General features: G+C 30.6%; 1 protein-coding gene across 3 annotated transcripts in view; it reads left to right on the top strand.

Moving 5' to 3' along the window:
• plcb1 (phospholipase C beta 1) overlaps positions 1-21,609 on the top strand; it is a 79,080-nt gene extending 57,471 nt beyond the window's left edge. For 2 of the 3 annotated variants that reach the window (XM_067368444.1, XM_067368445.1), the window contains 13 exons: positions 771-935; positions 1,022-1,121; positions 1,469-1,573; positions 5,035-5,150; positions 7,567-7,702; positions 7,891-7,944; positions 9,531-9,750; positions 9,843-10,023; positions 11,847-11,923; positions 12,009-12,098; positions 14,361-14,418; positions 14,506-14,592; positions 16,673-21,609. In XM_067368444.1, coding sequence (XP_067224545.1) covers positions 771-935; positions 1,022-1,121; positions 1,469-1,573; positions 5,035-5,150; positions 7,567-7,702; positions 7,891-7,944; positions 9,531-9,750; positions 9,843-10,023; positions 11,847-11,923; positions 12,009-12,098; positions 14,361-14,418; positions 14,506-14,592; positions 16,673-16,873 — 1,590 coding nt within the window. In that variant the 3' untranslated portion in view covers positions 16,874-21,609. Of the gene's footprint in view, positions 1-770; positions 936-1,021; positions 1,122-1,468; positions 1,574-5,034; positions 5,151-7,566; positions 7,703-7,890; positions 7,945-9,530; positions 9,751-9,842; positions 10,024-11,846; positions 11,924-12,008; positions 12,099-14,360; positions 14,419-14,505; positions 14,593-16,672 lie in introns of those variants that run through there. The other variant, XR_010892565.1, reaches the window with a different exon arrangement.
• Positions 21,610-25,283: the final 3,674 nt, after the last annotated feature.

Raw genomic sequence — 25,283 nt, 5'->3', positions numbered from 1 at the left:
ATAAAATGATGTCAAAGTGCCCGGTCTTGGTGAGTATTCGGGTAAATACAGTCAGTTTGGGAACGTAAAGAGTTGAGAGTTAATGAATGTTGAGTAACAGTATATTGAATCTCTTAAAGTGACAGCAGCCTAATAAACCTGCTGCTGTCTGTCATGTTAATGAAAGAACAAAAGACTGAGAGAAAATCACTCTCTGTTTTTGACTGAATACATTTTGTAACTTTAATTAATCTGTATTTAATTTTTACAATGAAGACTATAACAATAAAGTCTTATTTTATATTTGATTACTTTAATTTCTGTAGTATTTCTTACCTGAATACTACTGTTAGACCCGCCTATTTACTTTGTCAGTTGCAGATTGATTATTTGTTCTTATTTTATTACTGTTATGACTGTATTACTGTTTACTTGTCTTTTTTTTTTTTTTGTAAATCTATTTCAATGATTCAAATAAAGTCTCCCTGTTCTGTGTGTAAACTGTTACAACAAAATTACCCAAACTATCAAAAAAATTATGAGATAATAACAAATGGTCTGTATGGCTGTATGTATGTATGTTTTCACCACGGTATTGAAAATGGCATTGGATATTGATATTTTTCAAGGTATCATATCGAAGTTTCAAAATCAGTATCGTGACAACACTAGTAGAGACTCTAAATAATAAAATTGTTGCAGACTTTTTGTAAGTAAATTTCTTGTAGCTAGCTGTAGTTTGTAGTTTGAAACGAGTTTCCTGAGCGCTGGTTATGTGTCTCTTCCATTAGATCATATCAGGACAGTTTCTGACTGACAAGAAGGTGGGCGTTTATGTGGAGATTGACATGTTTGGACTTCCAGTTGACACGAGGCGAAAAGCTTTCAAGACAAAGACGTCCCAAAGCAACGCCATCAACCCTGTGTGGGACGAGGAGCCCATCGTCTTTAAAAAAGTACGGGGTGTTTTTAGAGTCCTGTTATTATTATCATCAGATGGTTGGAGTGCATGAAATAAATAACTGTGGTGTTTATTGGTCAGGTTGTGTTGCCCACCCTCGCTTCCCTGAGGATAGCCGTGTTTGAAGAGGGCGGGAAGTTCATTGGTCATCGGATCATTCCCGTCTCAGCCATTCGTCCGGGTGAGAATCATGTATATTAAAGTGCCCGTATAATTCAGTTTTAATGGTTCCTAATGTTGTTTTGGAGTCTCCTACAATAGTTTTACATATATGTCCACCGCAGCATCAGCTCTTTTCTCACAGTGTCTGAAACGCTTCGATTCGGTCTCTCTAAACCCACATCTCTAACAGCCTAATATGATTTCATATGTGATTTCATTGTGAGTTTTTAGGGGGGGTCTTAAAAGACAAATTTACTTTATTTATTTAGAATATTTTAATATATTTCTAGTAATTTATGTACTTTTAAGGCCGCAGCAGTGAATTTGTTTGTTGTAATGAAGCATCATTTTCTCATATTCTCACAGGTTATCGTTACATCGGTTTGAGAAATGAAAAGAATCAAGCTCTAATTCTTCCTGCTATATTCGTGTATATTGAGGTGAAAGACTACGTACCGGATACATTCGCTGGTAAAAAGTTTATTTCTATTATCTGAAACATCTGTTTTAGGATCTGCTACTCGCAGAAAGCACTAAAAGTACCTTAGTGCTACTGTGGCGTCCTTTGAAATAACCTTGAATAACATGGTGAATATGAGTGAATCTCACAAGCTGGATCTTAATCAAGAAATGATACTTTGCATTATTTACAGCATATGTGACAAATATTCTTTGTGAATTATGACTTGAATATTGTATATGGGTCATTCTACAGAACTGATTCAAAGTCAGAGTTGGAAACATCTTGGAAAAAAATGTATTTTTCCAAAAATTTTGTATGTATGCAAATTGTATAATATCCACTATACACATTTCTGGTAATTGTGCAGTTAATTCTCATATTGTATTTTCAGAAAGTTTTGTAATATTTTTCCTCTCCCAAAAATTTGTCACTACCGAAACACAATGATAAATAATTTGATAAAAAGAGTTACATTGACCTATTAAGATTTTGTTTACATCTACCTTGTAAATATATTTTTTGCTATTTTATTAAAAAGTTTTCACAGGTAAATCAATAACAATTACAATTTTAGCAATATTTCAAGTGTAATTTATGAGATTTGTTATATTTTGAATCCAATCTTTCTTTGTAAAAGTCATAAAGTTTATCATACTGATTTCAAAGTGAAGGATTCATCAGTTTGAATATACACTGAGCCAAACATAATAATAACATCTTAACTGATGATTCAGTATACTTTATTTTTTTACCATGTTTCAGTCATGACTGCACATTTTCGGTAGTGACAGTAATGTTTTGGTAGCGATCACATCACATTACACAATTTAACTCACATACTAAAACATATTAAAATGCTAATTATTTGCATAACTGTATTAAATTTTAGTTTATTTCCCCAAAATAAACAATTATGTGTTCCCTTTTGTCACTACCAAACAATGATGTCACTACCGAAACAGTCACAACTGAAACATGTGGTGAAGTTTCGGTGATGACAATTTTAGTGACAGCACTTTTTATTTATTTATTTATTTATTTATTTATCCTTTATTTATCCAGGAAAATCCCATTGAGGTATTATAATCTCTTCTTCCAGGGAGACCTGGTCAAAAACTGCAGCACACATAGTTTCAGACAAATAATAAAAACACAAACAATCCAACAAATCAAATAGGAAAAAATTCAAGAAAAGCACTTACAAGACTCTTTAAAAGCAGAATACAAAAAACATTTAAAAGTGCTCAAAGATTGCAAAAACTCTCATTTCAGTACTTAAATTCTAATTTCAACTTAAAGTTCCACACAGATTTTCAGACTTTTGAACACATTAAACTCAGAATGATGGACCTATCTACAGTGAAAGAGCGGCTATGAGACGGAGGAACACAGGAATATTTCCTGATCAAAAATGTAGAAGTGTGTTAAAATCAGTCTCAGCCAATGGACTAAAACATACACTGTTTCGGTAGTGACGTGAAAATGCGGGACACGTTTTTTTTTTTTTTTTTTACATCAAGTTCCATGATTTACAAAGAAAATATAAAATAAATATTATTTGAACTTCACTTAAAAAAATAAAAAAAATAATAATAATTAAAAAGATATTTTTAAAAAAAAAATTGCAAAAAAATATTTCAATAATTTTCATAAGTTGAAATTTAGGGGTTAGGGTTCGTGACAGCCACCTCCCAATTGAAAGTACCCTATAAATGATGATTATACTAAATATACTCTGGAAATAACATTTCTAGGAGTAATAATAGATCACAAATTATCCTGGAAACCACACATAATGCATGTATTTTCAAAAATGTCAAGAACCATTGCTATATTACATAAAATCAAGTATTTCCTAAACAAATTTACATTGTATATTTTGTATTGTTGTCTCTTAGTACCATATATGACCTATTGCATTGAAATTTGGGGGCATAGTTATAAGTCAAATACAAAATTTATATTTACTTATTTAAAAACAATTAGGATTGTTAATTATTCCTCATCTAAACTAATATTTCTTAAATTTAAAGCAAATTTAGTAAGTCTTAACACAGCTTTGTTCATGTACAAAGTTAAAAAACAAATGATGCCAGCAAATGTATTGTGTTTGTTTGAAATTAAGGAAGGTAAATATGATTTAAGAGGAAAGGATAAGTTGGTCAGAACTAATGTAAAAAAGAATTGTATTTCTGTTCAAGGGGTTGATTTGTGGAACGGTCTAAGATATGTAACACTATTTTTCAGTTTTAAAACATGTTCAGATCCAAAATATATATGTATTATAAGATGGAAGCTTAAGTTGTAATGTGTAAAAAAATGTTGTAAATTGTAATAATGGAATTATTGCACATCTAATACCAGTTGGAGGGTATGTGATGCTGTAATAAGGGTAGGTGTAATAAGCCATAGCTTCAGCCTACATCTTTTCGGTTGATTCTGTTTATATTTGTATGCTTATGTAAGTAAATCATACATTCATATGTTATGCAACCGAAATAAACATTTTTCATTCATTCATTGTATGTATATATATATATACCTCACTGATATTTTAAATATTTCATATATTATATGTGTTTTTTGGTTGTAGGACAGCAGTTTGCACCAATTCTGTAGAATGGCCCATATATCAGAGTACCATAGTATTACCTTCACTGCCACAGTGCTTTTTGTGAGGAGCTTTTCGATCTTCATCCCAGCGGTGGTTTTTACAAACGCTTGTGGTCCTCATTTGCATACTGAAACTATGAGATGGGGGATTATGGGACAGATTCCCGTCTCAGTTCCCAGAATGCTCCTGTTAGTGTTGTGCTTCAGTTAAAAAGTGTTACACCACAGAGGCTCAACAGCACTGACCTTCTCTGCAGTGTTTCACACGTTCGTTTTGACTCGCCTGTTTTCCTGTCAGACGCAAATAATGATGAGATGATCTTAAGAGTGTTTTATTGAAATGGAAACTTTGTCTTATTAAAGTGATCTCACCTAATTAAAGCTAATCGCTTGTTAAATATGCATATTATATAAAAAGTGAGATAGACCCCACAGAAGATGTCACAACTAATTATCAGAGACTTTTCTTTAGAAAGTGTTGAATCTAACACTCTGTTGATGTAAATGAAGGGCTTTTTAAAAGATGAAATGACCCATAAAATGCCAAGGAGAAAATGTTTTCTAAAATGTCTCTTAATTAAGGGTTTCTACCTATAATGAAACTTCAGATATGAGCAAAATGTCATTGGAAGAAGAAGGCCTTTTAAAGGGACAAAACATTGTGTCATATATCAAATCTTTATGTATATTTATAAGGTTTTGAAGTTGCAAAATATTGTGAAAACATTATAGCTATACACTAACTAAAATGACTTTAGGCCGCGGTATCTAAACCAGATGCATGATGCAGAGATTTGTGAGTTGGTAACGGTTGTTGTGTTTGACGTGACTGACGGTGTGTTTCTGTGCTGAACAGATGTCATCGAAGCGCTGTCCAACCCCATCAGATACGTCAACCTAATGGAGCAGAGATCCAAACAGCTGGCGGCTCTCACTTTAGAGGAAGGAGAAGAGGAGAAAGACACCAAAGAGGTACAGACTCACATTCTGCTTCTGTCTCACTCCAAATCTACAGATCTGACAGTCGAACATGGTCATTTTGCGGTCTTTTTCACTCTCAAGTGAAATTAAAAATATATTGAAAAACAATATATAATTATTTATATTATTTGTACAGACTTAAAGAGTTAGTTCACCCAAAATTAATTCTGTCATTTATTACTCACCCTCATGTTGTTTTACACCCGTAAGACCTTCGTTCATCTTCAGAAGTCAAATTAAGAAATTTTTGATAAAATCCGATGGCTCAGTGAGGCCTCCACTGACAGATAATTAACACTTTCAGTGCCCAGAAAGCTGCTAAAGACATATTTAAAACAGATCATGTGACTACAGTGGTTCAACCTTAATGTTATGAAGCGACGAGAATACTTTTTGTGCGCCAAAAATAACAAAATTATGACTTTCTTCAACAATATCTAGTGATGGACGATTTCAAAACACTGCTTCATGAAGCTTTTGTCGCATCAGTAGTTCAGATCACGTATCAAACTGCCAAAGTCACATGAACTATTGAAATTTTGAAACACTCATGATGTAACAAAGCCTCTTTTACCGAAATCACGTGACTTTGGCAGTTTGATTCACGCTCTGAACCACTGATTCGAAACAAAAAAATCATAAAGCTTCATGAAGCAGTGTTATGAAATCGCCCATCACTAGATATTGTTGAATAAAGTCGTAATTTTGTTATTTTTGGCGCACAAAAAGTATTCTCGTCACTTCATAACATTAAAGTTGAACCACTGTAGTCACATGACCTGTTTTAAATATGCCTTTAGTAGCTTTCTGGGCATCTGAAAGTGTTAATTATCTGTCAATGCAGGCCTCGCTGAGTCATCAGATTTTATCAAAAATTTCTTAATATGAGTTCTGAAGATGAACGAAGTGTGGAACGACATGAGGGTGAATAATTAATGACAAAAATTTCATTTTTAAGTTTGGTCTCATTTTTAAAAAGACCCTGAGTAGATTATTGTTAAACGAAAAAAAAAAAAAAGCTTAAAAAGTGAAATAAGAAAAAAGATATAGAGGTTTATGTTTATGAAAATGATTTACAAACATTATTTTATATAAAATATATATTTTATGAAACATGTAGAACTCTAAAACTTCTATAAAATCAAAGCCATAAATCAAAAAAGTTGTGTTCCATATTTGAGGATGATATCTCAAAAAATTAGCTTTCAGTAAGATTTTATTTGGGCGCAGTACCCAATTTTCCCCATTAGATACCAGCAAAACTCCACTGGTGCACACAAGCAGTAGAGTTTTTCTCTCTCAAATATTACACACACACACACACACACACACACACACACACACACACACACACACACACACACACACACACACACACACACACACACACACACACACACACACACACACACACACACACACACACACACACACAATTATAGCTGCATAATTAATTCAGTTGGCTCTATAATATCCAGAAGCAGATAACATGAATAAAGCAAGTATTTGTTTTATAGGCCAAACCTGAGAAAATGGCACCATCTGGTAAAAACAAAAACAAAAAAACTTTTCATTTTGAAGCCTATTAACAAAGACTGCTTCATTTTATAGTTAAATGACCCTGGGATTAAAAATTGCATTTTCAATGGAGACATTTTTGTCCTTAAGGTCCTGAGAGGAATTATTTTGTGTTACTAGTGTAAAATAGATTTATTAAAGGAAATGAGGGTGAAATAGAAAGATCCCAATAAAAATACACACCTGTGCCAAATTTGATGCAGATGGCATTAACACAGGAAAAATGATCAAAAAAACAAAACTGAAAAAGACAAAAATGTCCAAAAGCACACACAAGGGTTAAATATGAGGGAAGCTCAAACACTAAAACAGTAAAATCAAACCTGTAGCTGTGGTTTGCTCTATGAAAAAAAGCATAGAAAACATTGACTACAACATAATCAGTTGGTTTTGTTGGTTCTCTCTTGTTTGTGCATGTGTTCATAATTTCTTTCCATGAGAGCCTGACCAAAAATTATGTCTGCACAAAGGGTGAAGATGTCAATTTTTCTAGGCCATGTTTAATTATATGTATATAAGAAATGGGCCTTAAAAATGTATGCAAGAAAAAGCTCTTTAAAAAGGGGCAAAGCAGTACTGATGTCATACTAAATCAAATTTCTCAGATGTAATATACATGACCATCAGTTAGTGATAGATTTATAATGGGATTACTGCAATAATTACTCTGTCTAAACTCTAATCACATTCCCATTCATTTACTTAATGAATGAAGTCATTTTTCTAATGAGTTTTTCATTTTGCAAAACGGTTTGTTGCTGTTACACTGACAGAGAATGGTATTTAAGGTTTTTGGTGATGTTTCTAGCAGAAGTTTCTTGTTCTTCAGGCGGATCCGGGTGTTGAAAACCCCTCCGAGGTTAAAAGCGAACCCAAACCCGCCCCGGTTGAGAACGGATTGAGTCACACGCCCAGCGCGGCTCCTAAACCCGCGTCCCAGATCAGCACACAGCCTCAATCCACAGGTCAGACCATCCTCTCATCTCACACAGCTTTCATACTGAACTGTAATTCATGACTATCGATTGTATTAAGCTGTTTCTCCTCACGTGTGCTGCGCTCACATATTAAACCAGACGGGAGAGAAAAATGATGAATGTTTTTAGATATGCATGAATCTTATCTGATGAGATCTTATCTGGATATGTTTCAGGCTCAACGAAACCAGCGGCGAAGACTGAAGATCTAATTCAAAGCGTCCTCACCGGTCAGTGTTAAACACGTCCAGTGGCTTTTATCACCTGTTTAAGAGACGCAGTCCAAACTTTGAAAGAGACTCAATACAGTGAAATAATTTGCACGGTTTATATTAATATATATTTAAGTTATGTTTTTGTCATATTACACATACAGAAAATAAAAGAAATAAATGTATTTATTTTTTTTAAAACATAAATAATAGAATAAACAAGCAGGTTAATTAAAAAATTATTACAATATATTCAGTACAAATATATTTTAATGCAATACAATTTATTAATACACACACACACACACACACACACACACACACACACACACACACACACACACACACATACATATATATATATATACAGCTATGGAAAAAATTAAGAGACCACTCCAAGTTCAGAAATCAATGTTAAGTGGTCTCTTAATTTTTTCCATAGCTATATATATATATATATATAATATTAAAAATTGTGTGTATTTATATTCATGTATATATATATATATATATATATATATATATATATATATATATATATATATATATATATATATATATATATATATATATATATATATATATATATATATTATTTTTATACATATTTATATTTATACAATGTAAAGCTGCTTTGACACAATCTGCATTGTAAAAAGCGCTATATCAATAAAGGTGACTTGACTTGACTATATATATAAAATATAATATAATTTAAATTATATATGTGTGTATATATATATATATATATATATATATATATATATATATATATATATATATATATATATATAATTTAAACTATATAACTATTCTATAAATAATATTATACATAGTATATATATATATATATATATATATATATATATATATATATATATATATATATATATATAGAATAAACAATAGCAGGTTATTTCAAAATTAATTTTAGAATAATAACATAAAATAATACACTATATATATATATATATATATATATATATATATATATATATATATATATATATATAGATATATGTATATATATATATATATATATATGATTTTGTTTTTGTAAACATAAATAAAATAAAATAAATAAAATATCTATTATATATAATATATATTATTTATATATTGTTTATTATTATTTAAATATAATTTTAATTTAAATAATATACATATTATATAAATAATATTATATATTTTGTATATTAAATTATTGATATGAATAATATACAGATATATAATGATTTTTATTATTGTTTTGACATAAATAATAGAATAAACAAAAGCATTTTTAAAACAAATATTAAAATATATTAATATAAAATAATACACAAACATTAATAAGATAGTGTGCAATATAAATTATGTCTGTATCTAAAAATAAGCTATATTTTGCTTAAGTTATGTGAGTAATGAAATCAAAATTCGGTTTTATTAGGTGGCTGTTGAGTTTAAATCATTTCAAAGGTTCACCATAAATTATTGAAACACTTCTGATGTACAGCTTTAGTAAATCCATCCACCTGAGCTTCAGAAAAGGTTCATAAAATATGGAGGTGGAATATGAAGAAGTAATTTTACAGTCCATAAACCCCTGCCTATTTCTGCCTCAGAGATGGAGGCGCAGACCATCGAGGAGCTCAAACAGCAGAAGGGATTCGTTCGGGAGCAGAGACGACACTATAAAGAGATGAAGGACCTGGTGAAGAAACATCACAAGAAAACCACCGAGATGATCAAGGAGCACACGGCCAAATACAACGAGATCCAGCACGACTACCTCCGCAAACGGGCCGTCCTGCTGAAGTCTGCAAAACGAGATGGTAAGAAGAGGTAGGTAGACGTCCTCTGGTCGACTTGTGTTTCGGATTGTGTGGCGAAACATCAGGAGAACAAGCGTCTCACAGGCTGGCGTCTGTCGTCAGGTGTCTGTCGTCCAGTCCTGAACACGGACCCTCGTTCTTCGAGCAGGAACTGGCCAGTTTGGATCAGGACAGCGGACTGAAACTGTCTGAACTCAAAGAGCAGCAGCAGCAGCAGCTACTGAATCTCCGTCAGGAACAGTATTACAGCGAGAAGTACCTGAAGAAGGAACACATTAAACAGGTGAGCTGCTGTGTGTCTGAAAACAGAGTGCTGAAACTAAATCACACAGCTGATTCATTTGCAATTGACTTTTTAAAACTGTACTCTGTCTTTATAGATAAATACTTTAAATTATTTAAATAATATTATATATATATATATATATATATATATATATATATATATATATATATATATATATATATTATTATTATATGCATATTCAATTATTTATATGAATAATATACAGATATATAATGATTTTTATTATAGCTTTAACATAAATAATAGCATAAACAAAATAAGTTTTTTAAAGAATAATAATTAAAATATATTAACATAAAATAATACACAAACATTAATAAGATAATTCAGTCAAGAGTGCAATATAAATTATGTCTGTATCTAAAAAAAAAAAAATATATATATATATATATATATATATATATATATATATATATGTTTATATTTTTATGTGTTTATATTTCATATATATTTGTATTATTATTATTATAATGAATTAACATAAATTATAAATTATATGTGTGTGTTTGTGTTTATATTAAGTATATATTTATATTATTAGCATTATTATTAATTAACATTAACTTTAATCATATAAATTATGATTAAATAATGAAATATATATATATATATATTTGTGTGTGTTTATATTTAATATATATTTGTATTATTATCATTATTATTATGAATTAACATTAATGATATAAATTATGTGTGTGTGTGTTTGTGTTTATATTAAGTATATATTTATATTATTAGCATTATTATTAATTAATTATTTATATATTATATTATTTATATATATATATATATATATATATATATATATATATATATATATATATATATATGTGTGTGTGTGTGTTTATATTTCATATATATTTGTACTATTATTATTATTATTATTATGAATTAACATTAATGATATAAATTATATGTGTGTGTTCGTTTATATTAAGTATATATTTATATTATTATTATTATTATTATGAATTAACATTAACTTTAATCATATAAATTATGATTAAATAATCATATATATATATATATATATATATATATATATATATATATATATATATATATATATATATATATATACATATTTGTGTGTGTGTGTGTGTGTGTTTATATTTAATATATATTTGTATTATTATAATTATTATTATGAATTAACATTAATTATATAAATTATGTGTTTGTGTGTTTGTGTTTATATTAAGTATATATTTATATTATTAGCATTATTATTAATTAATTATATATATATATATATATATATATATATATATATATATATATATATATATATATATATATTTATACATATAAATATATATATATGTGTGTGTGTGTGTGTGTGTGTGTGTGTGTTTATAATATCTATATTAGCATTATTATTTACACTAGATATACACACACTACATATACACGATATATATATTAAATATATATTTATAAGCATTAATTATACACTATATATAGTGTGTAAATAATAATGTTTATATAAATATATTTAATATATACATCATGTGTGTGTGAATACATATATATGAATATTGTTTCTGTAATTTAACATGTACATAAGTTTTTTTTTTTATGCTTTTTTTCTTTATTGTAAGTCGCTTTTGTCTGCTAAATGCATAAATGTAAATATAAAAAAACCCAGCCAAGTGTTCAGTGTAAATGTCTGTCTAAATTTTTGCTTATTTTATGTGTAAATCAAATCAAAATGATTGAAACATTTGTGTATAGAGACGCTTGTGTCGTCAGGAAGACTGATGGAGTGGTCAGTAAGGGTGTTTCTGCTGTGTTCACAGGTTATCGAGAAGCTGACCGGCATCGCTGAGGAAAGTCAAAGCAGCCAAATGAAGAAAATCAAGGAGCTGTGTGAGAAGTGAGTCTGTTATCAATATCACAAGCGTCTTAATAATTCAGAAGGTCATGTAGCGTCAACCTCGCTGATCCGTCTGTGTTTACAGAGAAAAGAAAGAGCTGAAAAAGAAAATGGACAAGAAGAGACAAGAGAAGATCAATGAAGCCAAATCAAAGGAGAAGCACTTGACAGAAGAGTAAGACTTCATCTGCTCGGTTTTGTGTATAAAATGTGTGTTTTGGTTGAAATAAGACTGTCTAATCCAGAAAACGCATCTTTTTCTCAAAGTTTTGGCCTTCTGTCTACACAGAGACGCTGTTTTGAGTTTTTTCTTGCTCTCCCAAGTGGATAAATTTGAAAACTTAATTTGCCTATTGTAGTGTGGACTGAAAACAATGATGCATGTTTTAGACCAGACATGTAGTGGCCATAGACTTCAAACTGGAGATATTCTGCTAATAAAGTGATCATGCCAGACTTTATTTTGAGCTTTTTTTTTAAGTTTTAGCCATGCACAATAAGATGGTTTCAGCATCTTCTAACGTTTCAATGTCCTTAGTTTTATATATATATATATATATATATATATATATATATATATATATATATAATATATACAGTACAGTCCAAAAGTTTGGAACCACTAAGATTTTTTATGTTTTTAAAAGAAGTTTTGTCTGCTCACCAAGGCTACATTTATTTAATTAAAAATACAGTAAAAACAGTAATATTGTGAAATATTATTACAATTTAAAATAACTGTTTTCTATTTGAATATATTTGACAAAGTAATTTATTCCTGTGATCAAAGCTGAATTTTCAGCATCATTACTCCAGTCTTCAGTGTCACATGATCCTTCAGAAATCATTCTAATATGATGATTTGCTGCTCAAGAAACATTTATGATTATTTTCAATGTTGAAAACAGTTGTGTACTTTTTTTTTTCAGGATTCCTTGATGAATAGAAAGTTCAAAAGAACAGCATTTATCTGAAATACAAAGCTTCTGTAGCATTATACACTACCGTTCAAAAGTTTGGGGTCAGTAAGAATTTTTATTTTTATTGTTTTTTAAAAGAAATTAAAGAAATGAATACTTTTATTCAGCAAGGATGCATTAAATCAATCAAAAGTGGCAGTAAAGACATTTATAATGTTACACAAGATTAGATTTCAGATAAACACTGTTCTTTTGAACTTTCTATTCATCAAATAATCCTGAAAAAAATATTGTACACAAATATTTTGTACAATTGTACACATTAAATGTTTATTGAGCAGCAGATCAGCATATTAGAATGATTTCTGAAGGATCATGTGACACTGAAGACTGGAGTAACGATGCTGAAAATTCAGCTTTGCATCACAGAAATAAATTACTTTGTCAAATATATTCAAATAGAAAACAGTTATTTTAAATTGTAATAATATTTCACAATATTACTGTTTTTACTGTATTTTTAATTAAATAAATGTAGCCTTGGTGAGCAGACGAAACTTCTTTTAAAAACATTAAAAAATCTTAGTGGTTCCAAACTTTTGGACTGTACTGTATATATATATATATATATATATATATATATATATATATATATATATATATATATATATATATATATATATATATATATATATATATATATATATATATATATTTATTGCACGAACCAATCATATCCAACCATAACCAATCATATTCAGTCATAGCCTCGATTACCCTCCACCACGCTTTAGGGTGTCTGTTTTAAGTCAATGGGGTCAGAGGAGGCACCTGCAGGTGTCACTGTTGGACAGTCTTACTTTAAAAAAATGTATAAATCACTAGTTTTTCTAATGTCAAGTTGTTTTATTATTCTAATATGGATTATTTTCTCATCCACTGTTTTGAGGAGGCAAACGCCCCTGTCTAAAACATGTTGAACTGTATGTGCAGACTTTCCAAAGAAACACACTTCAGCAGATCAGAGAGACTTTAAATTGGTGTCTTACAAAATATATATATAACTTGAAAGCAATGAAAGCCACTCCAGACCAATGCGTCTGCCAAATGCATACATGTAAATGTATATATTTGACAAAAAGATCATTAGAGATGAATTGATAAAAAGTAATGCAGACGTGTTTAAATGAGTAAAATGTGCAACTGACGGTTTAATTCAGGTGATTTGTGAGGGGAATTATAAGCATATTTGGTATTAATATACTTAATTGATATTAAAATACTTTCTTAAGCTACAAAGATGCTTATATCCATGAGCCTCAAGTTCATTTACTTCAAACTAATCATGAATCAATTTACAGATTAAAACTCATTAATTTCAGGTTAGTTTCATTAATGTTCTGGGAGGCTATTAAAGAAACGGAAAGAATTTTATTATTCCTTATAAAAGTGGCCTCTAGATGGCAATAAAACATAAATGCATCACATGATCCATAACAGTCTCTCTCTGATTTTAGGGAGAAGCTGGAAATCAACCGCTCGTATGTGAACGAGGTGGTGCAGCACATTAAGAGGGTAAAAGAGTTTCTCCATTTCTCATGATGATCATTAATGAGAATAAATATGATTCTTTACACTTTTTGTCTTTTTTTTTGGCTCTAGCTGGAAGACGCTCAGACTAAAAGACATGAGAAGCTTGTAGAAACCCATAAAAGCATTCTGCAACAAATATTAGATGAGAAACCCAAGGTAAGAGTTCGCTGTGTGGCACTACAAGAACAAATAAAGATGGATACTAAAAGGCCTTTCAATGTTGAACATAGCAGACTCGATTCAGATGTGAAAACTGTCTGGATTGCAGCTCTTTGATTGGTTGAGGAGTTGTCACTCACCAATCATTTTGCATGAAGACTCCCTTCCCAAGCATATAACTCTCCAAATTCAGTGTTTTATGTGCATAACAAAATGTATCTGAGTGCATTCTTATCTGTAAAGTAATCTGGTGAAACATGTGTAGATTTGTGATTCCTGAGCGCTGCAGCACGGATCGGCCTGGATCTGCTGCTGCATTAGTGGATATTGATCCGAATCTGTCGATACTGTCCCATGTCACATCACTGCCCCGTTCATCCATCGACTCCTGCGGCTCTCCTGCGGTCACAGCGCACAGACACTCACACTCAACCACATCACGTTTACAGTTCATGATGGGGTCATTTATTATTTTTTGTTCTTTCAGCTTCATTTTTTCCTCTAATAATGATTTTTGCGCCACATTTATTTTAAACTTATTGTCACATTTATTTTAAATTTAGAATAAATTTGACCTCATTATTAATATTATATTTAAATATATTAAACTATTTTTTTCAGTACCATTTTCCACTGTCTCTCTCTAACTTACAATTAAAAATGCAGTTATTTGCTTTTTTAAAGACATTTCTGCATTCAGTTAATAATAATATTAATAATATATATATATATAAAATTATTTTATATTTATATTTAAGTATCCATATTTTAAGTATCATTATATTTTAAATTAAAAATAAATTTAAATGTTTTATTTTCAGGACCATTTTCCACACTCTGACTTTTTCCACATTTTATTAATTAGTTTTTTTTTTTTTTTCCTCTTGAAGTCCTCTAATGAGGTTAGTCAAGGTTTTTGCACCAGATTTATTTTAAACTTATTGTCAAATTTATTTTAAATTTATAATAAATTTGAGCTCATTATTAAATTATATTTAAATATTTTTTTTTTCAGGACCATTTTCCACTCTCTCTCTCTAACTTACAATTAAAAATGTTATTGTAAAAATATAAAGTTATTTGCTGACAAAAAGACATTTTTGCTGTATTAAGGGACCATTTCAATTCCGCATTTGGTTAATAATAATAATAATTATTTTATATATCATTATTATTTTATATTTATTTTTAAGTTTTCATATTTTAAGTATCATTATCTTTTAAATTAATAAAACATTTAAATGTTTTATTTTCAGGACCATTTTCCACACTCTCTGACTTTTTCCACATTTTATTATTTAGTTGTTTCTTTTTTTCCTCTAATAATGTAAGTCAAGTTTTTTTTGCACAAAAAGTGGTCAAATTTCATTTTTTCAGGGTCATTTTCTACTCCTTACAATTAAATATGCTGTTATTTTCCACATTTTATTGTTTCTAAAAATAATAAATAATTTATTTTTTCTAATAATAATAAATAATTTATTTTTAATTTATCATTAGATTTATTTCAAATGTGTAATAAGTTATAATTTAAGTTATATTTAAATTTATCCAACTTATATTTTTCAGGATAATTTTCCACTCTCTTTTTGACTCGTACAATTAAACATGCTATTTTCCTTTTTTTATTTTTTTTATTTTTATTATTTATTTTGTTTCTTTTTTCCGCTTGGAGTCCTCTAATAATGTTAATCAAGATTTTTTGGATCAAAAAACAGTTGAATTTAATTTTTCAGGACTCTGACTCTTGAAATTAAACATGCGGTTTTTATATTGACATTTCCACATTTTTATCATTTATTTGTTTCCTATTCGTGTTTAACCTCCTTATTACCTCACTGTTGGACAAGTTTATGAAAACAGATTTTTTTGCAGTTTATATTCAGTGATGGGAAGAAGTTTTGTTTTCAAAACGCATCAAACTATTGACGTTAGCCGATAAAGAAAGTAAGGCGGAGGAAGTTATTACATTTTGAACAATTATAAAAACAATTTGTTTTTCTTTTTTTCTTTTAATGTGCAATAATGGTAAGTTTTGTTTTCCTGTAGACTGTAATATTTTGCCCTGTGTTCACAGCTTCAGAACGACCTGGATCAGGAATACCAGGACAAGTTCCGGCGGCTTCCATTAGAGATCCAGGAGTTTGTGCAGGAAAGCACCAAGAGAAAGACTGAGGATGTAGAGCAGGAAGTTCTTCCCTCTTCCTCCACGCTGGAGAAACTCATGCAGAAGGGCGCACAATCTGAAGACGACACAGAAGAGGAGAAGAAAGACTGATCAGACCATGTCACAAACCTTCAGGATTTCTTCCCACTTCATTTTACGTTCTTTCATTTACATATTAGACGTTTTTTGAAGGGTTGCGTTTGCTCCGGGAGATATCGACAGCTGACGGAGGAGAGTTCGTGGAAGCGCCGCATCAGTGTCATGCTGGAGTTATTTTATTTCAGTTTGTTTAGTCTTCTTGACTGGGTACACACTAAGGTTTAAATATGAATTATTTCTAATGTTCTGTTGATGTGCATCTCATAATAATGAATGAAAACAAAAATGTTTTAATGGAAGAGAACGCAGGTCATGATGCTGTATAGAGATACTGTAGCGATCAATTATCTTTAACGGATGAATCTCACAAAAACATCCTGCTCAAAACAGTCCGAGTCATATTTCACCTCATTCTTGGAGTTTTTGGGATGAAATATGACCTGGATGTGTTCTCGACAGGCTTTGTGAGTTTCACTTCTAAGGCCCGTTCACACCAAGGACGATAAGGATAAAGATGTGTATGATGCACTATACACTATATACACTTCTGTACTTCTAGTGTTACATTATATGATCACGCTCTTATTTAAACTAGGGATGCACTGATATGAACATTTTGGCCGATACCGATAACCGATAATTCTTTCTATTTAAAAGCCGATAACCGATATATATTGGCAGATAAATCTAAATCCAAATTTTTATATAATTTTTGAGAGCTTTATTGCAAAAACAAATATTTTACCAATGTTCTCATTATAATTTTATGTAGCTAGACTTGCGCTGCACATATTGCCTTTAACTGTATTTTCCTTTTTGAAGTGATTTCAATCATATTTCAAGCTATTCAAAACCATCATGGTGAACAGTGTGCATCTGAAGTGTCTCAGCTGAAGGAAATAATATATCTGCTTTAATATATCGGCAAATTCTTATTGGGCCGACAACGATAACATTAAAATGAACATGTATCGGCCGATAACGATATGGTGGCCGATATACCATGCATCCCTATTTTAAACCATTCAAGATGCAAAAAGTAACTCAAGTCTGTACTGGCGTGCATCTGTGAATCTGCTGTGTGTGTGTCACACACACTCATGACTCGTGCGCACAGAAAGCCGCTTTAGACAGCGCACAAGTACAGCATTGAGTTCTCTTTTGCACTTGAATGAATTGCACAAAAACAAGGCAAAATGCCATTTTTGTCGAATGTGCTCGTACGCACGGTCTTAACTGAGTTAAATAAAGTCGTAAAGTGTCGTGAGAAAATGCATGTCAGATCCATGTCATGTGCGTCAGCTCTTAAAGTGATAAACCTGTCATTATGCTGCATTCACATGGGGCGTTGACACTTGGCGGAGGGCGTGTCTAAAGCGTGGTGCTGAAGCGACCATCATAATGACAACAGCCAATCACATTACTTTCCGGTGTTGCATGAATGCAATTGGCTAGCATCTGCACTAGGGTATTTGCATAAGGCGATCTGATTGGCTGATGCCTGTGTTTGCACTTGAAAAGTTGAACATTTTTCAACTTCTGCCGCGAGCAACGCCAGTGATGCGACGCAACCCACAATTCAGTTCAGAGAAGCACGACATCAACCATTCAAAGTAAATGAGAAGCCCCGTGTGAATGCATCGTTAATGTTAGTCAAAGAACAAAAGAAACAGAAAATCACTCACTGCTCTTGACTGAATAACTTTTGTAGCTTTAATAAGGACTAATCTACATCTAATTTATAATTTATGTGGTGAAGACTGTAAAGTGCTTGTTAGATCAAACCAATTTATGTAGTTTCTACAGATTAAATGTGAAATTATTTCAATATAAAAATATATTAAAAACTGGAGCGATTGAAATCACGATTAATTTGTTAATTATATTGAATCGATTGACAGCACTACTTTATAGTTATTGCTGTTGGTGTGAACGGGCTTCTACAGACATGAGAGTTCCTGAAAGGTTCACGGTTTATTTGCACTGAAACAGATGATGATTATTTGATTCATCTTCTTGCAAAAGTTGCTGCTGAGTGCTTGAGTTTTGCTGTATATATTACAGGAATGATTTTTCCACCTGTACTAATGAAACATATACTGGTCTGGAGGTGCTGAAACCCTGTCCAACACTGACCTGGAACAGTTTCAGGGATGCATGCTTACAGTCAGCCGAGCGTTTGTGCTTCTACACATTTGTACATGTCAGCAATATAGCTTGTGTTGTAATGTGATGAACTATTATCAATTTGTGAAGATGTGTTTGAAGATTTGAAGCTTTTTTCTTTTTGAACTCATAACAGACACAGTTGGGTTGTTTTAAAAAATATGTATATAAATGCGTAGTGTTTTATTTGCTGTATTAAGGGACCATTTCAATTCCAGTTTCTGTTTAGGAAACTGTTTTAATTCTTTCTTTTGTTACTACAGTTTGTCGTACAGACAGAATTTTCCGATTAGCATCGATAGGTCACCTTAATCACTGAGTGAATCTCACAAAACATGTTCAGGTCATTTTCACCTCAAAATCAGTGACACATTTTTTTCAGCATTAAAGGCACTATGATTAAAAATTCAATAATAATGCATCCATTTTTAGGGATTCAAGCTTGTAGTTGAAATTTCGATTCACTGTCCCTTAAGGCCGCCAAAACATTCAATGTGGGCGGAGCCACTTTTACTAAAATGGCTATAACTCGTGAACGGAATGAGATATTTTCACCAAATTTGGTACATCTATGTAAGAGCTCATTCTGTGGCCGTGTGACAAAGAACGTGGCGACTGGCCACTTGGTGGCATTATAACAGGAAAAAAAAAACATGAAAATGGCTATAACTACTTCACCGTTAGTCCTGTTGACTTGAAAATTGGCATGCAGTGTCTTTGTCCAAAGTGTCATGATTGTGTATGAGGACATTGACGCATCTCAAAAACATGTTCGCCATCAGCCAATGAAGTTTGAGCAGCTATCAGACAAGGTTAATCGAAATGAAACTCGCTGGGCCTGTTTGACTCACGACCCTAGAGCCCTGTGAGAAATTTGATTGAAATCGGCCACCGGGGGTGCCATCATTGGTGAACTAGTCCTAGATTTTTGGCTCAACCTAGATAACTGTTAAAAAGCTTTTAAAACCATATATTTGTATGTTAAATTTCCTGTATTTGCTGTAAAGGTTTTTTTCCAACTATGAATGAGGTTACAGGCTTTCTAAATGAAACATAATACCTTTTGCGCATGTGCTTAAAGGCCTTTTAGAGCTTGAACCCCGATAATTGCTGCTCGCAGCTATATTTTTCATTGTTATTATTTTGCATTACAGTAATATTTTGGGTGGGGCGATGTACTTAATGTCATAAAAATCGCGTGACAAAGGATGCAGCGACTGGCCACTTGGTGGCGCTATAATATGAAATATTTTAATGTCATTAAATAGGCTTTGTTTTCTTTATACCTCATATTATTTCTTATTGATTTTGGGGTAAAACATGACCTGGGCATAGATTTCTTGAGATTCACCTCAGTAATAAATAAAATTAGTAATGCAGATGAAGGCAAAAAATAAAAAAAATAGAAAAAAAATATGGATATGCACTTTGGGTGTCCCGAGGTATTATGCAATCTTTCTACATAAGTCAGAAAGCATGTAATATTTCCTTTTTATTATGTTCCGTTTTGGATGTAGGATATGTTTAAGGATTTTTATGCCAAGTGAAATTTGATTGTTAATTCTTTTCTACTTTTATGCCATACATCTATAATTAATTAGTGATTTCATTAAGCACTTTGATTAGCTGTTATTTCTACTTGCTCTCTAGATTATAATTTAACTAAGAGTTTTTACTTTTTTAAAATCTTTTTAATCTGCTCCAATTGGGTTAGTTATGTATTTCAAGTTTATCAACACCAAGTTTGACATTTTGTTTTCTGTATATTTGCAAGGTTTTGATATTTATTATGTTCAATCTGATCTATGTGAAATACTAAAAAGGGCCAAAATGTGTTTCTTCTCACTTTCTTTTCAGATTGGTCTGACTAAACGATCTTAAAACACAAATGTTGAAACCTTGCATAATATCTGTTTACAATTTGCTTTGAAAAGAGTCTCGATCATTTGAGTGACGTCATTGGGAAGCAGCTGCAGCTACTAAAGAGCGCTTATCATTTACTCAATGACTTAATTTCCCCATGATCACTAGTTTACATGTAAAATGAACCCTGTATATTCACTTCCAGAAGTATTATTGAATTTTTACAACACGATTCTGTGCCATCGTTTCCTTTCGACCAAAATCTTTTTTGCAATGTAAGATTACTTGAATTACTTTTATGACTCGAGAATATTTTTGATCGTTTTGAAGTGAAGTCCCGTGCCTTTGAATGTTGAATCTATGTTAGATGTGGAATGTAAAAAGTGTTGATGAATAGAGCTCATTTTTGTATAAACCGTAAGCGCACTTTTAAGATATTTATACTACTAAAGAGTTAGATAGGCTAGATATGACGTGTCAGACTATTGATCATGAATGCTACTGAATGCCACTTTATTATTTTCAACTTCTGTTGACAGAAAAGATCCCGATTTAACATTTAATGACATTTGATTTTGTCCACTTATGTTATTAGTTTGACAAATATCAAGATCTTTGGAAGACAAATATTGTTGAATGTAAGTTGTGCTCGTGTTGTGCATTGGTTTTAATAAAATTGTTCTTGTGAACTTTGGGCTGTGAACAATAATTGCCGTAACTTTAATGTGTGATGGGTGTGAAATAAAGTGTATGTGGTCTTTTAGATCTATTATGCAGTAGACTGTCACTCTCACTGATTGTGTAACACCTGCATTCTCAAATGTATATTAATATTTTATGACATTTCTAACTTCTAAATTTTAATTATTTAAATGTTCTATTGAGATTGATTTCAAAAGGTTCCTATTATTTTCCCTTTATATTTTCATGCCTAAAACTGCTGTTATTCACTGTTGGAGCTTATTGCTTTTATAAAACTGTTAGTCCATCAAAATATTTATTTTAATAGGCATATTTATAATAACACTGATGTAATGAGGTCACCGGTAACACAGCTCAGCCAATCAGAATCAAGGACCAGAACTATCCGTTTTATAAACCTCATATAAAAACACAACATATAGATATTATTAAAGCTTTAGCCCTGTTAGCAAAGTTGGTAAGCATCAGAAATAGATGATTTTAACATTGCTTCTGTTTGCGATCAATTTGACCCCAGGAAAAAAAAAAAAAAAAAACCTAAAAGAAAAGTACAAAAAAATCACATTATCTAAAAAATAAATAGCATGAAAATAGATACTAGCATATATGGAAACTTGTTTCCGCCACTAAATAAAAAAGGTAATTGTACGGAAGAAGAATAGGGCCAAGCAATAATAAAAAAAATAAAACCATCTCGAGATTAAAGTTGTTAAATTTTGAGAAAAAACTCGTTAAATTTCGAGAAAAAAGTTGAGATAAAATGTTGAGAATAAACTCGTTAAATTACGAGAAAAAAATTGTTAAATTTCGAGAAAAAAGTCTAAATAAAATGTTGAGAATAAACTCGTTAAATTACGAGAAAAAAATTGTTAAATTTCGAGAAAAAAGTCTAAATAAAATTTTGAGAATAAACTCATTAAATTACGAGAAAAAACTTGTTAGATTATGAGAACAAATTCATTAAATTATGAGAAAAAAAGTCTTTAAATTTCAAGAAAAAAGTCGTTAAATTATGAGAACAAATTCGTAATTTAACAAATTTATTCTCGTAATTTAATGACTTTTTTTCTCATAATTTAATGAGTTTATTCTCAACATTTTATCTTGACCTTTTTCTCGAAATTTAACGAATCTGTTATTGTAATTTAACAACTTTTTTCTTGAAATGTAACGACATTTTTGTCATAGTTTAACGAATCTGTTCTTGTAATTTAACGACTTTTTTCTTGTAATTTAATGAGTTTATTCTCAACATTTTATCTCAACTTTTTTCTCGAAATTTAACAACATTTTTCTCATAATGTAATGAATCTGTTCTTGTAATTTAATTACTTTTTTCTCGAAATTTAACGACTTTTTTCTCATAATTTATGACTTTTTTCTCGTAATTTAATGACTTTATTCTCAACATTTTATCTCGACTTTTTTCTCAAAATTTAACTACCTTTTTCTCATAATTTAACCTCTTCCACTCTGCCGGCCCGTGGGCGGGCCGAAACGACGTCATAATATTTTCACTTATTTTGTTTTAAAATTTCTGGAGATACTACCAACCCATATATGGTACCATTTGAAAGCTTAGAATCTAATCTTTACAAAGAATATAATGACTTCTGTGTTTATGTTACACAAATTAGTAAGATAAAGCTTAAATATACAATCATGCCAAAAACGCCCCTCCCCTTGACTACGATGAGGAAATATAAATATGAATATGAATTTTTCGCATATTTCATAAAACAGACATGTCATATATCAGAAGAAAGCTCTCATTCTCAGGAATTCGGCTATATAGTTTATTTTATTGTTTTAACAACATCATTTGAACGATCTTCAAAAGAATCGTTTTTACAATGCTAATGCTTATTTAATGATAAAATTATTATTTTGAAATGGGAAAGCACAGCAACTAAGCCAATAAACTGTTACATTTGACAAAACATTTGACGAAACTGCGTATAAGTATGCATACTCATACATATTAGTATACAAGTATGCAGACTTCAATAAAATCGTAATTTGAGTAAATCTACATTTTGAAATCGTAAAATGTTTATTATTATATTGTAAACAACTAACTAACAACTTTTATTTTTTGTTTCAGATACTGCATGAGATCCTGGACCACCGGCACAGATGGTCCTCAGCTTCACATCTTCAAGACAGGCCAGAGGAAGGTGATGCTCTCAACACAAGGGACAAAATATTATAGTGATGCACAGAATGATAAAAATGTGGAGGATGTAGATCATGTTTACATTGTTAAAGACCACATACATTTTATTTTATATGTTATACTGTCTTGTGTCACCTGAAAGGAGAATAAAAAGTATAAAACGCTAAATAAAATCTCATTCTTTTATGCCTTTTAGCATAGTACTTGTTTTGCATCTCAGAAACAAAGATGAAAATGAAGAAAATCAATAAATAATAAAATAAAGTGCTATACCATATAATAAAAATAGGATTTTTGGGGTAATGCAGTCTGTAAAACCTGTTTTTGCAAAGGACAATCCAAAGAACACTTGCATACGCTAAAATATCATTTTGCCTCCCTTCAGTTACATTTCAATAACTTCTGTTTAGAAGATGATAGATTCAAAATATTTTTTTTCTAGTACAAGCTGTCACCTAGTGGAATCAAAGAAAACAATCAGCAGGTCCCTAGAGCAATCAGAACCTGATTTACAGATTTTCAAAAACAGGATTTTAAACAAAAAAAAAAAAAAAAATCGACTATTTTTTAAGTGCTTATTACAGTATTTTAAATGCATACAATGTAATTTCTGAAGTATTACAGTCTGATTTTGTTATTTTGAGAGGTTTTCTTTACAATGACACCAATATTTTACATTTCTCTCACTGTATGTGTGAAGGGTGAACATTTAAACTTTGGGTTTGTCAAATTCAGGCGGAAATCTAAAAAATGCCTCAGAGTGGAAGAGGTTAACTAATTTGTTCTCGTAATTTAACAACTTTTTTCTCGTAATTTAGTGAGTTTATTCTCAACATTTTATCTTAAACTTTTTCTTGAAATTTAACGATTTTTTTCTCGAAATTTAACGACATTTTTCTCATAATTTAATGAATCTGTTCTTGAAATTTAACAACTTTTTTCTTGAAATTTAATGACATTTTCCTCATAATTTAACGAATCTGTTCTAGTAATTTAACAACTTTTTTCTTGTAATTTAATGAGTTTATTCTCAACATTTTATCTTGACCTTTTTCTTGAAATTTAACGACTTTTTTCTTGAAATTTAACAACATTTTTCTCATAATTTAACGGATTTGTTCTTGTAATTTAACGAGTTTTTTCTCGTAATTTAACAACTTTAATCTCGAGATGGTTTTATTTTTTTTTTATTATTGCTTGGCCCTAATCCTTTATAATTGTGACCTTTTATCTCACAATTCTGATTTTTTTCCTCATAATTCTGATTTTACATCTCAAACTTCTGACTTCTCAGAATTGCGAGAAATAGTCAGAATTGCGAGTTATAAACTTGCAATGGCGAGTTACAAAGTCCAATTCTGAGGAAAAAAACGTCATATGAGTTTATATGTCCAATTCTGACTTTATAACTCACAATTCTTACTTTATAGCTCACTATTGCGTGTTATAAAGTCAGAATTGCAAGATAAAAAGTCGCAATTATACCTTTTTTTTATTGTTTAATCAGTTTGCAGA

The sequence above is a fragment of the Chanodichthys erythropterus genome, chromosome 18 (genome assembly GCF_024489055.1).
Source record: "Chanodichthys erythropterus isolate Z2021 chromosome 18, ASM2448905v1, whole genome shotgun sequence".
Lineage (NCBI taxonomy): Eukaryota > Metazoa > Chordata > Actinopteri > Cypriniformes > Xenocyprididae > Chanodichthys > Chanodichthys erythropterus.
Note: the sequence above shows the minus strand (reverse complement) of the source record. Positions and strands in the feature narration are given on the sequence as shown.